Below are 19,064 nucleotides of genomic sequence, written 5' to 3'. Positions count from 1 at the left end.
AGTTTATGGGAAAGGGCTTAACTGGCGGGTACATCCACTTAGCAGGAAGTTTATGCATTTGTTGAGCATAGGCATGTAAGTTGCCACCGTGCTGAGAGGAGATTGAGGGGAGTGAGGAATTGAAAATAATTATAGGAAAGAGCTCTTTTTTTTGGGGGGGGGGGGGGGGGGGGTGGGGGTGGGGTGGGGAATATCCTACAAGAGTGCCATGAGGGAATAGCATGGGTTGGAGGAATAAAATGTTTATAAAAAATGATGCTATTTATAGAGATGAGGGGAGTGACATGTCAACACGGACAAAATAGTTTGTTATCCCCTAGAAATGCACATGGTTCTGTTGCCTGCCAATGGTGTCAAAAGGTGTATATGCAGGAAAAATGTCAATCTTTCCATCCTTTCCCACCTGCAATCTTTCAACGGTCCTAGCCAGCATTGCGAGCAGCCTCTGTGCATAGGACTGGAGCAGTCTCTTCGAATACAGGAACAATCCAAGACCTCCTCATGCTACTGTGAGACCTAAGCCCCTGAGGATATGCAACATGCAGGGGGCAGATGCTTCTTTCTTCTTCTTCTTTAAGTTGCAAAAAATGAAAATCAGTTAAAATTTATGGTTTAGCACACGTCCTAGGAATTTGGTTGAGCCTTTAAGAGGATGGGATTTATTATTATTATTATCTCATGTTGCACATGTTCCTAGGACATGAATTTCTTTTCTGTTTTGTTTTTTAGTAGCTGAATCCACTATTGTGGTTTTGCGCAGTAGGAATTATCTATAAATTCTTAAATATTTTTAAGGTTGTCTCACAAATTATACTCTAAACAGTGTTAAAAGAGACTTTTCCATCAAATATTCTCCAGTCCTCTATCCTCTATCTCCAATAACATTGTTTTGGTACTCTCTAGAACATTTCAATTAGTGTCTTGCATTTTCACTTAAATGTCTTATTGTAGAAGAATAATCTTTATCTTATTATCATGTTTTTACACCTTGTGACAGAATGTTCATGGGCACGCTCAGTTACCCATAATGTTGAAAATGACAAGAAGCCACTGAGGTGGGTGTATTCTTTCTCAACTGGAGCAGCAGCATGGCTGAGTTCGGCACAAATAGTTCACTCAAGTCCGGAGATTAGATTGAATATGGTTTATGAAACTGGAGAACTATTTGAATTAGGAATTCAGCTATCTTACCTGCTTTTACTATTAGGCTTGCTTGGGGCTGGTACCTTCTTTGTGATTCGCCAAGTCCTTGTTCGTAGAGAGCTTGACCTTTCTGCTAAAGAGTTGCAGGTAAGAAACTGCATTCCCTCGTCCTATTCTTTTTCCGCTTTAGTTCTGTTTTCTTTCATTGGCTATAACAATTTCATTGTAACTGTAATAAAATAAGAAGAAAGAAGAAGAGAGAAAGGAGAAGAGGGGAGGAAGAGAGGAGAACTGCTGCAACAGATTGGGAGTCACAGCCGTAAGAGAAGCTGCCCCTAAACAATCACTATTAATAATTAAATCAATAGGGTAAAGGCCAAAAGACCACAATACCCCCAAGAGGGAAATTGTTGACTAGGAATAGCTCTAATCCACGATTTCTCTCCTCCTTACAACGATAATATCTAACACTCCCCCTCAAGCTGGAGCATATATGTTTATCATGCCCAGCTTGTTACAGATATAATCTACTCACACTCCCCAAAGACTTTGGAAACAAATCAGTAAGTTGCTCCCCTGTTTGAACATGACGAGGAGAAATTACTCCTTGTTGTAGCTTCTCACGAACAAAATGACAGTCAATTTCAATGTGTTTTGTTCTCTCATGAAACATAGGATTAGTGGAAATATGAATGGCAGCCTGACTATCACACCATAATAACATAGGAGAATCATCACCAAACCCAAGCTTTGTCATCAATTGTTTAACCCACATCAGCTCACAAGTGCCATGCGCCATATCACGATACTCCGACTCAGCACTGGACCGAGCTACCATAGTCTGTTTCTTGCTCTTCCATGAAACAAGATTCCCCCCAACAAACACACAATAGCCTGAAGTAGATCTTCGATCAACTGAAGACCCTTCCCAGTCAGCATTAGTGAAACCATCAATCCTCCCATGATCGTGATCAGAATATAGAAGACCATGTCCTGGAGCTTTCTTGATATAGCGTAAAACCCTTATAACTGCTTCCTAATGAGACGTCCGAGGAGCTGACATAAACTAACTCAATACACTGACAGGAAAGGAGATGTCAGGTCTAGTCATTGTTTAATAGTTGAGTTTCCCTACAAGTCTTCGATTCTTCTCTAGATCATCAAAGACATCACCATCATCTGCCATAAGTTTCAAATTAGGATCCATAGGGATATCCAAAGGTTTAGATCCCAGTAACCTTGTCTCTGAAAGCAAGTCAAGAACATACTTTCGCTGTGATAGCAAAATCCCTTTCCGTGATTGAGCTACCTCAATACCCAAGAAATATTTCAGTCGTCCCAGGTCCTTAGTCTGAAACTGCTGTCCCAAATGTGTCTTCAAGCTCTCAATCCCTGAAGAATCATCTCCTGTGATGACAATGTCATCAACATAAACTACCAAAAACATCCTCACCGCATCAGAGTGCCAGAAAAACACCGAATGATCACTCTCAGACCGAGTTAGTCCAAAATCTAACACAACATCTGTAAACCGGCGAAACCATGCTTGTGGCGATTGTTTCAGCCCATACAATGATTTCTTCAGCCTACACACCTTACCAGACTCCCCCTGAGCAACAAAACTAGGAGGTTGCTCCATATACACTTCCTCATGGAGAGCACAATGCAAGAATGCATTCTTCACGTCTAACTGAAACAAAGGCCAATGGTGTGTAGCAGCCAAAGAAATTAAAATGCGAACAGAAGTAAGTTTCGCAACAGGAGAAAAGGTATCCAGGTAGTCAACACCATAGACCCTGCAATGGAGACGAATTTTCGATGACATAGACGGGCAGATCATCGTCAAAATCGAAACAAGACAGTGAAGATTCAACAAACAGAGTAGATTCAAAGGAGACATCAGCTGTAACAAAGTATTTCTTTAAATCAAAAGAGTAACAACGATAACCCTTTTAATGAAGTATTAACTGATTTTGAATTTCAAGAACAAAGGCACAAAAAATGGAGAATAACTTAGAACGATTCTTTATTAAATAAATCTAGGTAACCCTGGAATAACATCAACAAAAGTAACAAAGTAACGAAAATCCAACTGAGAAACAATCGGACAAGGGCCCCATACATCAGAATGAACTAAAGAAAAAGGGTGGGCAGCCCGTTTATCGACTCTAGGGGGATAACTTACACGGTGAAGTTTCCCAAACTGACAGGACTCACAATTAAGACTAGAAACAGACTTAAAACGACTCTCCAATGAAGGATGACCCAAACGACAATGAATCTGATGAGGAAGCGCCACACTCGAACATGCCACAGCTGATCTGTCTTCAAGTAGATATAGCCCCCCAGACTCACGGCCTCTACCAATCGTCTTCTTCGCCGTGAGATCCTGAAACACACAATAGCCAGGAAAAAAGGTAACAGAACAATTATGAGCTTTGGTGAACTTGTGAATAGACAATAAATTAAACGGAAAATTAGGCAAATAAGAAACAGAAGATAAGGACAAGGATGAGGTAGCATGCACAGTGCCTGTCCCCCGAACCTGAGCTAAAGATCCATCAGCTAATACAACACTCGAAGAGGACTCACGAAATGAAGAAAAAATATCTGAAACCCCAGAGTCCTACATCGGATATGAAAGGGGATGTGGGTGGGTTAATAGGTACTTGGGTACCCTCTCCTTAACGACTAGCTTTTGAGGATGAGACCCAAGTTCCTAACAAGTGGTATCAGAGCCGGGGCGTGGAAATTCCCGTTTGGCCGAGGGTTCTCGAGGTTTGATCTCAGGTTCCATGTCAGCTCCCACGTGGAGGGGGAGATCGGGATCTCAGGCTCCACGTGTTTGCCATTCGAATGCAGGGGGGAGATTGTTGGGATATCCACACATAAGGCAAAAAGAATAGTCCCACATCAGATATGAAAGGGGATGTGGGTGGATTAATAAGAACTTGGGCACCCTTTCCTTTGATGGGATATCCACACATAAGGCAAAAAGAATAGTCCCACATCAGATATGAAAGGGGATGTGGGTGGATTAATAAGAACTTGGGCACCCTCTCCTTAATGGGTAGCTTTTGAGGATGAGACCCAAGTTCCTAACAAAGCATTACCTGTCTGAACCAGAGTAGCAGCAGAGAACTGAGATGACTGGGAATTTTGAAACTGAGTAAAGCGTTCATAATCTTCATCAGACATTGTCACAGTTTACCCTCAGACTTGGGAGGAGGGACCACCGGATCACTACTAACATAGTTGGAAAATTGCTGTGGTTTACCATGCAGTTTCCAGCAAAAGCGTTGTATGTGGCCAGGCTTACCACAATGATGACAAGTCCGTACCGGACCTGAATTCTCAGAAGCGTCAGAAGTGGGAGCTTTACCAGTAACAGTCCAACGACCACGACCAGCACCATTGGTACCTATTCCACCCTTACGACCACGGTTTGATGGAAATGAAGCAAGTGCAGAATTTTCAGCATTGGTGGAATCTTGATTGCTCTCCCGGGAAGCACGTAAAACCCTAGAAATGGTCTCTGAAACAATGGTAACCTTATCCCCACCAAGAATTTGAGATCTCACCAACTCAAATTCCTTACGAAGTCCACCCAAAAACACCATAACCGCAAGCTGCTCTTGCTGATTTTGCATTGCTTGTACATCCGAGGTAATTGGGAGGACAGAATTCAGCTCCTCATACAACCGTTTGAAGTCAGCAAAGTATTGGGTAACATTAAGATTCTTTTGATCCACTTTATAGAAAGCCTGAGATAGATCATAAATACGTGACAAGTTGTCCTGTCCAGAGTACAGGACATTCAAATAGTCCCGTAGTTCCTTAACTGTATCAATATGAGTCACCAAGTCTGCAATCTGATTTTCCATTGAATTCAGCATTTGGCTCAATATCCTGATCACGGCTAGTCAAAGTCAATCTGACCACCTTCTTCCATTGCTGAAAATTCGATATTCCCTCTAACTTTCAATCAGTAATACGATGAGAAGATGAAAGTTCAGTTACGGTAGTCTTGGTCTCAACCATTCTCACAAATCAAAGTAACCGTCAAACCACAGAGACAGCCAACAAATAGGCCAACAAATAGACACGATTAATAATAAAAATCGTGAATCTCCTCCAAAGCATAAACCAACTCACCACAGAAAATCCATGATTGGATACTTCAAATATCGCTGACTTCCATCAACTTCAATGCTCAACACTTCATCTAAATTTCCAAAAAATCAGACCTAGTTCTTCATATAATCATGAACTAGTCCTTAGAAAAACATAAAAAACAGCATAGGGTGCTGCACCCCTTCAACCGAAAGCCTGAAAAATCTACAAACCAATCAAGTTGTAGAAGAAGATTTTAGCCACTGTAACACCTTGATCAAAAGAGAACGACTGATCCTTTGAAGCGTGAAACAGCCCCTATCGATCCAGCTCTGATACCATGTAATAAAATAAGAAGAAAGAAGAAGAGAGAAAGGAGAAGAGGGGAGGAAGAGTGGAGAACTGCTGCAACAGATTGGGAGTCACAGCCGTAAGAGAAGCTGCCCCCCAAACAATCACTATATATGAAATCAATAGGGTAAAGGCCAAAAGACCAGAATACCCCCAAGAGGGAAATCGTGGACTAGTAATAGCGCTAATCCACGATTTCCCTCCCCCTTACAACGATAATATCTAATAGTAACTAATTCAACCCTGGGTTCCAAAACCTTATTTCTAGGTTTCTATGGACCCACCAAAGCGATAAAATTCCAATTACAAATAAGTAGTGGCAATTCTGTAATTTTTGTTGAAAGTCAGAATCCTTAAGGAAGGAACAAACAGAGTCAGGGACTCATCTGAGAATAAATACTGAAGTGGAGGGTGTTTCTGGACAATAAAACAAGAATGACAATAAAACAGAATCAATGTTAGAAGTTAAGGGGCTGTTTGGTAAAATCAGGAAGAAGGCCTTAGTTGTAAATAACAGAATTAGGCTTCTTCAACCTCTCGATAGAATAGCGAGGGCGATGAAACATTTCTGATTTTGGTTGAAAAATCTCCCCCAAAAAAGCTCAGTTCAATCTGAAATTTCAATGAAGATTGGAGGATCCCTCATCCACTGGACTATTAAATCAACTCAACAAACAATCAAATCTAAAGCCGAAAAATTGGTAAGAATATTTTGAAACAAGACCTGGCGGGAATAGTATGACCAGATGAGATTCCAGACTTGGTTCTCTCAGCTGAAGGGTTTGTAGAAGGTGAAATCCTAGGATTAAAGTTGCCTAAGGTAGGAAAGTTCACACCCAACCTACGAGGAAGAAAGGAGGGGTGAGGGAGGACTGTTGGTACTGCTAGAAGAGAGTACCATTAGTAGCTTGAAGAAGCGAGTAGCAGTAAAACAGAGAAGAAATGATGAAACAAGGAGAGCACAGGAAGGAGTAGAACTAAGACAGAAACTCACTTAGGAGGGAGGGAGAGAGAGAGAGATGATTTGAATATGTATGTGTCCTTTCGATGGATATATGTGCACTTTCTTGATGGATATATGTGATGCAACTTCAGAGAGAGAGAGAGAGAGATGATTTGAATGTGTATGTGCGCTTTCGATGGATATATTTGATGCAACTTCTATACAAATCTTTCAAGGTCTATGGAACTTTCATAACTAAATTAGCAATATAGTTGTTTTTTTACTCATGCATTCCGTTCTGCTTCCATGCTTTTTTTTTTTTTTTTTTGGGGGAAGAGGAAAGAGATATGTTCTCATTTATTTTTCTTTTCTGCTAATGTTTGTACATGCATTACTCATTTTATCTTGAACTGACATAGAATGCAAAAGAACAGAGTCTTCGTTTTTTGTTATTTTATTTTTTATGTTACTAGAGTTTATTTAATTCATTGCTGATCTTTTGGGGGCTGTAACAAGGAATGTTCTATCTAGGGAAATTTCTATATTTGCAGAATGTCCCTCTCTCTTTCTCATGTTCTATTTTCCTGGTTTCCAGGAGCAGGTTCGAAGTGGTGACGCTAGTGCTACCGAGTTCTTTGAACTTGGTGCTGTAATGCTTAGAAGGAAATTCTATCCTGCAGCGACAAAATACTTGCTGCAGGCTATTGAGAGATGGGACGGAGATGATCAAGATCTTGCCCAGGTATAGTATTAACTTGTGCCCTTGAAAGTTTATTGAATGGAAATATCTGTTGTCCCTAATGATGTCAAGTAAATAAGTCCGTATGCATGGCACAAATGCTTATTGATACAGACTATATAATGGATGCATTGGAGTTGGCAACTTGGCATGACCTATGGAATCACCCCAACTACAATCTGAATCATCTTATCCAGTTGCCTATTTTTTTAATAGTATTTCCAATATCATTGTACAAAAAGAAACTGTTGTGATTCTTGATGGATGGGTCATTAACACCTTACTTTTATGGTTTTATTATTTTTCCTTTTTACCCTTTTAGGGTTGTAATCTCATTATAAATAAAGAGGACCTCTGTCATTAATGACAAGTCATAATTTCCAAAACCATTATGGTATCAGAGGATTCAGAGCAGAATCAACCTAGGGATTCCAAACCCTAATCGAATCTCTCCTCTCCTCTGTTCTTTCTCTTTCTCGATGCAGGGTCAATTTCTCTGGTACTCTTCATGGCAAACACTATCGACCGGAAAGGAGTCGAACCTTTCTTTCCAAATCCCTTCAATTGTAAAAGCACTAGGTCCAAGATACAAGAAAAGACATCCAATAAGGAAGTTGATAGGTACTTGTCAGCTGTGTGAATCACGGCAAAACGATAATGGAACAATCATACAATAAGGAACCTAACAGACCGATAGTAGTAATGTAATGAGAGAAAAGGCTTTTTTTGGTATTGGATGATATTCAACCCGGGCAGCTATTGGATTCATAGTTCGAAAACTCGTTTCGTTTCAGTGTTTCGGGTTGACCGAAATATCCGAAATTTTGCATTTTTCCTGGTATGTTTCGGTAGGTCATTTCGGTGGGTTTTAGGCCAAGTTAAGGCCATAAACTTCATGGAAACCTTATTTGAGGCTATATAAATATATTTAAATGTTCAAATTGCAAAAATAGTCACCCAAAGTGGTGTTTTGGACCATTAATTGGCAATGTACGGTCGAACCCTAATATATAACTTAGTTAATTACATATACACATTGTTTAAGACTTTAAGTTCTAGAGGACATAATAAATTAATGATTAATAAGCAATTTAAACAAGGAAATTGACTTGGAAGTTGGAAACATAAAGTGAATGACTCATAAGTCATAACTTAACTCATAATATTAAGTACATTAAGTCAATAACAAGTAAACAGCTTAAAAAGTTTGAATCTTGTGTTCTCCAAGTGGTTCCGGCATAGATTCGAAGGTCGGTACACAAATCAGCAAAGAGAGTTTGAAGAATGAAGAAAACAGAAGAAACAAACCACAAAAGAGCAGCCTTGTTAGTCTTGGTCGAAATTTCGACCGAGACTAACGAGTTTCTGCCTTTTGTACTAGGTGTTTTGAAAAGAGAATCTCAATATCTCAAGATATCACGAGATAATCAAAATCTCGACCGAGATTTGGTATTTTTTTGATTCGAGGTACCATTTTGTTTTGCCTTGGTTGAGATTTTCAAAATATTCGAAATCTCGACTGAGATTTCGCGAGATTTAGTACTATGATTGGATTAAAGAATTCGACTAAAAAAAAATGCTTCTCAAACATCGATTCGCAATCATACCTCTAAATAAACAAAGAAAGAGGCACACCCACAAAAGCAACGAGACATGCTACAAGGAAGCGAGAGTGCCATGCCGCAACAAGGAAACCTGCCAAAAGAAGGCGGGCCCCACCCTTTCTCCTCAGTGCTGCCTCTACCACCACCGCCACCTACCGCCTCTCTCTCTCTCTCTTCTAGCGCCACCGAGAGGTAGGGTTACTGCCTCCCACACCTCTGCCATCCTCAGTGGTGCTTTTCTCCACCACTGAGGGCTTGTTCTTCCAGCCTTCTTTCTTGGTTTAAAAGGCTGTTTCCACCTTTTGTGGATTTTTTTGGTTATCGTTTGATGTTCTAGCATCTCTTCTTCAACTTTGTGACTTTGTGTGTTTCTCCTACATCATCCCGGGGGATTTTGTTTTGGTAGCAATGATGACGTCGGATCTTTCTATTGCAGCATCTAGAACTAAAGGGTAAGTTTATGGTTCCCATGATGGCTTCCCTACATTCCCTGTATGCTCCGTGCGTCTAGATGGGAGCAATTATTTGATGTGGTCTCGATCCTGTTATTTCGCTATTGATTTTCACGGGTATTTGGGTTGTCTTACTGGCACATAATACCACTGAAGTTATTGAACAAGAGAGGTGGAGTTCAATTAACTCCCTGGAAATGTCTTATCTTCTCAGTGTTGCAACTTCGTAGGGGCTATCTGTTGTTGGATACTACTGCCAAAATTTGGAAAGCTGCTCGAAACCTATTCGTAGGTTGGGAATGATGTCTAGTTCTATGAATTGCGCAAGAAACTTCACGAGACTAAGCAGAAGGAACTCAATCTGTCCCATATTATTCTGAGTTGCATAGTTTGTGGCAGGAATCGGATTTCTATGATATGTTTTCCTTTCTCCGAGAATAGGTGATGAGATCCTTTTGTTGTATGGCAGAGTCGATCTCATCTGTTTGCTCCCTTTGAAAAGGAACTTTATCTATGATGAAAGGGGATTGAGGATTCTCCCTAAAGAGAAGACTGATAATAAGGTTCATCTTCATTAACCGTCACATCCATGGTGATAAAAAGCTTCCGAGAGGGAGGATGATAACACTTATAACCCTTCTGGGAAGTAGAATACCCAAAGAAGATACATTTGAAGGCTCGTGAGTCAAGTTTCGATCGAGAGGGGGATGAGTTGTGAGCGAAGCAAACACCATCCAATCACATGAGGAGGAAGATGAAAGGCAATAGTGGGATTAGGAAGCTGACTTATTGGTGTTTGGAAGTCCAAAATACTGGAAATAACTCAATTGATAAGAAAGGTAGTAGTAAGAATTGCATCGCCCCAATAAAACTTCGGGACATGCATGGTAAACATCAGAGACCGAGTGACCTCCAGGAGATGGCGGTTTTTGCGCTCCGGAATACCATTTTGCTCTGGTGTACGAAGATAGGAGGTCTGAGAGGCGATGTCATGGGCATCAAGATATTGGAAGAAATGACCATTAAGGTACCCAGTCCCATTGTCGCTTCAGAGTATCTTAACCTGTGCATTGAACTGGGTTTGAATCATTTAGTGGAATGAGTGGAAACAAAAGAAAGCTTCGGACTTGATCCAAAGAAGATAGACCCGGGTTAATCTAGTATAATTATCAATAAAAGTGATAAACCATTTAAACCCACCTTGAGCAACAGTCCTGGAAGGACCCCATAAGTCAGAGTGAATAACAGAAAAAGGAATAAGACTGGGACAATAGGAGGATCGTGTGTGCCTTGCAAGTTCATAAATATCACAATCAAAATGGTCCAAGATACAATGTTTAACCAAAGAAGGAAATAAAACGAAGCAAAATATAAAAGGATGGGTGACAGAGATGACAGTACCAATGACGGAGCTGATGGAGAGCACTATCTTCCTGAGTAATATGAGTAGAAACCAAGGTTCTAAAACTTGGGTTTCGATTAGGTTTCAACCAGCCAAAAACCGAGTTCGTCTCGGTTTCGACCGTATCTCAGTCGAAACCTACAACTTTCTCCAGACTAACTCGAACCTTGGTTTCGAGGCCCAGAAGTTGTTTTGTTGCCCTGATTCTTGTTGTGCTGCCTATTTTTGACATTTTAAATCCAATCCATGCTCTAGTTTCACATAAAGAACGCTAAAAATAATACTTGTGGTTTTGATCCAAGTTTCAGCTTTCCAACAAGTCCAAGATTGCTTAAATCTGGTTTATATTGAAGGAGTTATGTACCGGTCAAACTTAATTTGGTGTGCACAAATGCTGTCAAAATTGCTCTGAATGAAAATATTTTTTTTTGACATCAAAACAAATGAATATTTTTTCGCGGTAATGGGTTTTAGCAATGTTTTACCATATTAAGATTTATGGAATTTTTAGATTTGAGAAAAACCCCAGCATTAGAAAGTTGAAAATTGCACGCACTTTTGAAAATTCAATTTTTGTTTTTGAACTGGGGGGTTGACTTTTTTTCCTTTTAGAATTTTATTTTTTAGCTATTTTAATTGGATTCAAATAGGGGATATTAGGCATAAATAAGTGTCTGTCGTGGTTTCGGGCCTGGTTACTAGCATACTTAAGTATCTAAACTGGTTTCGGCCCAGATTTTCCCAAGTTTCGATGGGCATAAGTGACGAAACTTGCGAAATTACCAACATCCCGGTCGAAACCCTGAATTTTTAAAATCACCCTTCAATTCGTCTCGGAAACCTGTGAAACCTAGTTAACTCGGTGGTTTCGACAGGTTTCGGTTGAGTTCTTCTTCCATGGTAGAAACTGGAGAAGGAGCAATAGCGAGACCTGGATCCAAGTAGTAAAGGCAATCCCACACTCTAGCATGTCCAATTGTTGCCCTCATCACTGGGTCCTGAAAAAACAAGAAGTAGAAAAAAAGTAAACAAAATAATTAGGATTAGAGGTAAGATGGTAAATAGAAAGCAAGTTTGCACAGAGGTTAGGAACATGCAGAACGAAGGACAATGAAATAGTCAGAGTGCAAGAGAAAGAGCATTTATCAGAAATGGCAGAGAGAGAACCGTCGGCTACTCGGACCTTGTCCTTACCCAAATAGGGGTTATAAGAGTGAAACAAATCTGAGGATCTAGTCATATGATCCGAGGCTCCAGAATCAAGAAGCCACGAAGAGCCAGAATGAGAGGAAGTAAGGAATATACCTGACTGGGCAAGATGGGAGGCAGGTGAAGTTGAAGATGCCATGGTAGGAGTTTTAGTACTAAGCTGTGTTATCATACGCTGGAGATCAACCAATTGTTCAGAGGAAAAAGGAGTAGGAGCGGTGCCATCTGTGGTCTCAGACAGATGAGCCTGGGTCCAACTAGAGTTCAGTTTCCCACCATGCCCACCTCCTTTGGGGCGACCATGAAGCTTCCAGCATGTTCCTTTGGTGTGGCAAGGACACCCACAATAGTCACACTTTGTAGATGAACTGGGTTTAGTGGAACCAGTAGAATTTGAAGCAATGGAAGCCTAAGGAGTGGTCACTAGGGCAAAACGAGGAGGGGTAGCAGGCGGCATCATGACAGAATAGCAGTGATCCTCACGCTGAACAATATTATAAGCATGGAGTAGCGTGGGGAAAGTATCTCTGCTAAGCACCTAGACACGGATTTGATCATACTTAGGGTTGAGACAGCGAGGAAGTCGTAAACACATTCCATTTCATGTTCCTTCTTGAATGTTTCAGCATCAGAGGTGTAGACCATGGGAACAGGATGGTAAAAGTCCAGCTGCTTCCATAAAGTATTAAGGGTAGCGTAATATGCAGAGAGAGAGAGAGAGAGAGAGAGACGGCTCTTTCTGAGTAGTTTCGCGAACATGATGGCGAAGCTCATAAATCTGGGTATAATGCTAATCTGCCCATGTGTGCTTAACAAAATCCCATAATTCCTTTGCGGAATTCAATAGAACAAATCTCAGACAAATATAGCCGGTTCCATAGAATTTAATAAGGACATAATCAACGCATCATTAGCCAACCAGTTTTCTTTGGCAGAAGTCTTAGTAGGTATACAGGTGTCACTAGTGAGGTACCCCGAAAAATAGTTACCACGTATGGAAGGAGACAAGCACGTGACCATGCTAGATAATTAAGTCCATTCAACTTGGTGGGTCCTGACTGAAGAGAATGGTGATGAGGAGTGCTAAGGTGGCTTAAGGGCCCACTCCCAATACCAAGGGAAGTAATAGAATCTTCTCATAGATCCCAGGAAAAAGTTGTAGGAGAAGTACCTCACAAGGAGCAAGGAACTAAAACTCGGAACTCGACCTTGGGAAAAACCAAGTTGACTCGAGATCTTGGTCGAGTTGGTGCACTTTGTTTTTTTTTTCAACTCGAAACCTGGTTTCAGTGGGTTTTAGACCTAGTTCGGGTCTGAAACTTGGTACTCAGCCTATTTTAGGCCATTTAAACACAATGACACTATCATATTTTGCAAAAACAAAGTCCAAATAAGAGTTTCACTTCGGACCCTAGGTTGGTAGGCGATGACGTACTAAAATACCCTACTTTACACATAATTTAGTCATAGAAAGCAATTAAAGCATTCAATTAATGTAAAACAACTTAAGTAAGCATAAAAAATGTTAAAGTGTACAATACATCAATCTGTTTCACATATTACATTCTATCATCCCATAAAATGCAATGCATTCAAACTCGTTCAGAACGAGTCAGTCCACATATTCTTCCCATGTCATCATGTTGTTGTAGTATTGTACATAGTTTGCCACAGTACTCATATATGTGTTGTCATCAACATATGCCAAGTCTCCTATCTTAGGGTATAGAAGAGCCGGACCAGCTGGTTGCCATGAGGCGTGAGATCCACTGCTACTAGCATACTGAGGCATGTATGGGTGTGGCTGGTTTGGGATTGGGAATATGTCCATAAAATCTGACCCAATGCTTTGATTGTCGAACTCAAGTGTTGGCTGCCCAAACTGACCATAGCACCATATCCGAACCGGTGCTCTCCTGGCCATAATCATAGTCATGATGAGGCTGAGATGAATGCCACGACTGACGCTCACTAGTAGTATCTATACTCATGCTTCCGAACCTTGCAAGCATGGTCTGCATACTCATGTCATCATCCTGAGCCTGTGAGTGTTTGCGACCCTTCTTTCTCTTGTACGTAGCGGGGGCACCATGGCCTCGATCTTGTGTGGCATGCGTAAACTGAGACTCACTTGTGTAACGCATAGGGTCCGCCTGCGTCCCCACCTTATGCTCATGACGATCATCATAATAACCACCACTCCACATGCCACCACCAGCACCAGCAGGGTCATCACCACCACTACCACCACCACCATCATCATCATCATCATCATCATCATCAACAACAACACTTCCTGATGCAGCCTCAAAGGTCTCGGTGACTCTGAATGCACACGCCCCTCTTCCGACATATATTCCTCAACATCTGTACCGGCTGCGGACGTAATGGTGGGGTCGGGCCTACCCCCAAGCTGATCCATATTTGCCTGGAGACAGTGTAAGGTAGACTTCTACAGTGCAATGGAGGCAAGCATAAGGTGCCAAGAGAAGGGTCAGGGATGTTAGTACAAGGTAGTAGAAGGGCCATGCAAAGCTGGTGGAGGGTTTGGCAGGCCTGGGCAGGGCAGCAGAAGGCTGATGGGGCCTAGGTAGGTCGGTAGAGGGCTAGCGGGGCTGTGTAGGGAAGCAGGGGACCTAGGTGAGGGCGGCAGAGCTTGCGGAGGGCCTGGAGCCCCAGGAGGAAGCAGGCATGGGCCTGAGTTGGTGGCGACGAGCGGCAGTGGCATCCATTGTTAGAGGTCAGTGGTGTTTAGCGTGGGGTGACATGTAGTAGCACATGTTCAGTCATCCATGCTAAGCATAGAGGAGAGGCTGAAGCCTTGGCGGTGGTGATTAAAAGAAAACCCTAGGTGGAAAAAAATTTTTGAACCCAAAAGTGGCTTGGGCTCTGATACCAAGTTGAGAAGAGAAATACTGGAGAATGATTTGGCTTGTCAGAAGAGACAGAGTCCCTTTATTATTTATAGATGGGATATGGATTACAAATATGGTTTGCTTACCTAGGGCTGAGTCACAATACTGTCAACATCCCTTAGCCTCTACATACATTGAACCTAGACAATTGACCTGTATCCTTAACATAATCCACCATCGTATAGCAGCAATAACCAGCATCATGAACGATGAGCATCACATAAATCCCATAATCAAGAGCAGCCACTAAAGATATCCTAGATTGGCCAGATTTAAACAAATTTGATAAAATAATCTCAATAATAACAATAAAAACCATCCCTCCACGCAAGTACTGATCTTCAAAAAATTGCAACCCTAAACTGTGATATAGGGCCCCACCTGAGCAATTAAATTGCAAATTTACGACCCAATGGCAATGCTGTAAATTCTGGCCACGCTTATGGGCCCACTCAAGCAAGAGAATACTCAAAATATGTCACTAACAAGAGATAGTGGCAAAAAGTATATCAAAGGTTGAGTAAAGGGTCTGGTGGGATAATTGTAATTACTTGGTATGTAAAGAAGAGGGGACACAAAGGGGTTTTGTAATTATTCACCAGAGGTACACTTGGAAGCAAATAAACATAAGGGATATGAAGGAAATTAGACATTATTGTCTGGTAACAGTCTTGGCAATAACACTCAATATGGATATTGGCTGAATTAAAATAAAAGGCAGGGGTTTTATTGAGAAACAAAAAATAAAGATAACCAAAAGCGATAAAACCAATCTCGTAAAAGGGAAAGGAATCGATCCCCCAAGTTCAGAGTCGTGACTATATTCTACCTCTTGACAGTCATGCTATCAGCGGGAAACAAAAACCCTCAACAGATTTCGCTTGTGATTTCTTGGTCATGGTTGCATCTTTTCCTCAATGCCTTGAAGAACATCGCTGATCCAATCCCTAAGATCAGAAGCAGAGCTAAATGAGCAAAGAGTTCCACTCTATAGCCAACTCATGTTCGACTGTTCAGGTTTTAATGGGATCATGCAGATACTGGGAACCCTTGATAAAATAAATCAACCAGAAAATAAATCTTCAGCACAGCAGATTGGAGGGGTATCAGCAACAGTAGGGGAATCAAGTCAAACAAATTGAAACCCTAGTTCAATATCCTCCGATAGTGAAAGAACCAGAAAATATCAACCAGAAGCAACCGTGGGCCATAGTTGTCAAGCCGTCGCCTAGGCGTCCAGGCGCCTTGGTCGCATAGTTGGTGTCGCCTTGATTTTGGATCCTCTCCAACACCTTGGGTCGCGTAGATGCCGTGACAACTATGCTGTGGGCAGAACAGATCTTCTGAAACATTAAAGCAGCAGCAACATATAGCACCAACAATCAACGGACTCCAGCAACTTCAGCAAACTAACAATAGCAGCAGGACTCCGACTTCGTCAGGTATTCCAGTAGAACCAACTATTGCAAGTCGGGAAAATCTGTCTGTTATAATTGGAGCAGCAGCAGTAGAGGATGCACACCATCAAAATGGCAGAACATCTTCATGCGCTGGTAGGATTTTCATACAAGTGTAAACTTCATCGAAACCCTAGATCTTTTTCTATCAACTAGGGTTTCAGAAATAGGATTTGGCAGCACAAGTGTCTGTACATCACAAACCAGACCCATGAACGATTCTTAAAACAGATACTGGTTACAGCTCTGATACCATGTAACAAATTAGGACTGAGTCAACTCAGCTAAGTTACTGGGTTAGCCCACTGAGTGGATCCTTTGAATTGACTCGAGCTCTGTTCCTCCTTGGTCCTTTTTTGAGTACCTTTGATCTGCATCACTATCCCAGCATAAGGTTCAGTTTTGGAACAGGAATGAGGTGAGGCTTGACTCATGGCCAGCCATGCGAAGATGATCTGGTAAGCTTGTTGACAACCCACCTGACGTGAGAACACAATGGAGAGCAGGTACTACATAAATTCATAAATCGTTAGTATTCATGACGGCTTGAGGATTATTTTTTAGGGAAAATTACAGGATTAGGCAACATTGGGTTTTGGTTTACAGATGATTTAACGACTCAATGTTTAGCTTAATGGAACTAGACAGATCGAGTTTAAGTATTACAAAAATAATCAAAACAGTAGCCCACCCTCACCGGCATATATTTATTTGACATTTTATCCCTTGCCTTTTCCTCCTCTCGATCATACCATGACCGCCGACCTCAGCCCTTCCCTTCGCTGTGAGCTCGTAACCCACTCTCTTCAAACCCCATTTCCTTCTCACCACTCTCTTCCCTGATTCCCTCCCATCCTCCATACAATTAGAAGCATACCAGAATCTACCCCTAATTTGTCCAAATCGGACCTTCACCGCTGCTCCGTTGTTTGCTGCTGAAAGGTGTGGTGGATGAGAGACATGGAGAAGGGGGGGTTGGAATCCCAAATGATGGGGTGGGAACCTGAGGCCACCGACCGGTGGATAATCCCCTGTTTTCATTCAACTGGACACCCATATCTACCGTATGAATATGAGGTTTGCAGGTAGACGAACTTCCACTTTCAACCATGAATCTCACATCTGGATTATTTATGTTGAATTGGATGCCTTTCCCAACTGCTTGAAACCTAACATTGAAATCATGGGAATGAGCGGTCCCAGAATGCTCAGGAGCTTCTTTACTGATCGATTGAGCAAGTTTGCAGAGCAGGGGACCAAGTATACCGAACAGAGAGTGAAGTATACAGAACTGGGCCTGATACGTCTGCGACCTTCCAGAATCTACAACATGGCTTGCAAATTCACAAGCTAGTTAGAGGAGGTGAAAAACAAACAAACAAATAAAAACCAAAACAGGGAGGATGAAAAATACCATCACGAATCAATTAGGGGATGAAGGAAAATAAGAGTGCTGCAGAAGCACCTCCATGAAAACTGATTTGTAGGTTCTGAAATCCGCCCCTGTGATGACCATAATAGATGGTTTTAATGGTTTTGGGGCTCTACTTTGGTCGTTTCGGTGAGGAATGTAGGAGCAATAAGAGCCCCACAATTATTTAAAGAAGCACCGGGTGGGGGCGATGTGAGGAAGCAGGGGCAGGGTCGTGGTGTGGGCGGGAATTGGGACGGAAATTGCAGGAGGTGGGGCGGGATTGCAGAACGGCGGTAGGAGTGAATAACAGGGGGTGAGGGCCGGGTAGGGGTGGGGCATTGCAGAGTTGGGCGAGGTGATTTCAGGAAAGAGTGATCGGAGAAGGAGGAGGTGGAGGGTAGTTTGGGGTTAAAAATGGTTAAATATATTTTGATGGAGTGAAGGTTACTATTTTGGCTAATTTTGTAAACCCAAACAATGATAGGCTAGTTTAGTAAGGAGAAACTCAAATGTAGATAATCATGTAATTTTCCCTATTTTTTTATTTAGCAAACACGAATGCATTTCCAACAGGAGCCATTCTACAAATCTGGATGGAATGGACCTTTTCTTAGGTATTTATTAATATCTTATTTATTTTCTGTAATTGAGAATATATAAAATGGGTTTTGTATCCAGGATCTTTAAGTTATGGCATTTATGATGCCTCATATCTCTGACAACAGGCACAAATTCTCATTTTTGGTTCTCTAGGTCATGCTTTAGTTCTGTTTCCAGTATTTTTCGTTGTTAAACAAGACACAACATACGAGAAAATCTGTAGTAGCTTATGCCATCTACGTTTTAATTGCCTGCTCGTTTCATTGGCATGGTTCGTTGTTTTACTCCTTGGTTGGACTGTGTCTTTGTGCCATGCTAACGAATTTCTGTCTCTTTACCATTTGATTAGGTTTACAATGCCCTCGGTGTCAGCTATGTTCGCGATGGAAAGCTTGAAAAGGGTATAACTCAGTTTGAGAATGCTGTGAACCTCCAACCAGGGTATGTAATAGCTTGGAATAACCTTGGTGATGCCTATGAAACAAAGAAAGATTTAAAATCTGCCCTGAAGGCATTTGAAGAAGTGCTCCTTTTTGATCCTAACAATAAGATAGCACGTCCCCGTCGAGATGCATTAAAGGAACGGGTAAACATGTACAAGGGAATTCCTGTGAAATCAAAGAAAGAGAGGTAATTTTCTGTGGCTCTATGTAAATTTATATTCTGTGATTTTTTTTTTTTGACTTTGTAATCATTTTAGTCCCATTGAGCATGTTAATTTA

General features: G+C 41.5%; 1 protein-coding gene across 2 annotated transcripts in view; it reads left to right on the top strand.

Moving 5' to 3' along the window:
* Positions 1-19,064, top strand: part of LOC122658917 (tetratricopeptide repeat domain-containing protein PYG7, chloroplastic) — a 41,355-nt gene extending 22,291 nt beyond the window's left edge. The window contains exons 2-4 of one of the 2 annotated variants that reach the window (XM_043854073.1): positions 998-1,290; positions 7,146-7,292; positions 18,692-19,064. In XM_043854073.1, the coding sequence (XP_043710008.1) occupies positions 998-1,290; positions 7,146-7,292; positions 18,692-18,976 (725 nt within the window). In that variant the 3' untranslated portion in view covers positions 18,977-19,064. The remainder of the gene's footprint in view (positions 1-997; positions 1,291-7,145; positions 7,293-18,691) is intronic. The other variant, XM_043854074.1, reaches the window with a different exon arrangement.

The sequence above is a fragment of the Telopea speciosissima genome, chromosome 4 (genome assembly GCF_018873765.1).
Source record: "Telopea speciosissima isolate NSW1024214 ecotype Mountain lineage chromosome 4, Tspe_v1, whole genome shotgun sequence".
Classification (NCBI taxonomy): Eukaryota; Viridiplantae; Streptophyta; class Magnoliopsida; order Proteales; family Proteaceae; genus Telopea; species Telopea speciosissima.
Note: the sequence above shows the minus strand (reverse complement) of the source record. Positions and strands in the feature narration are given on the sequence as shown.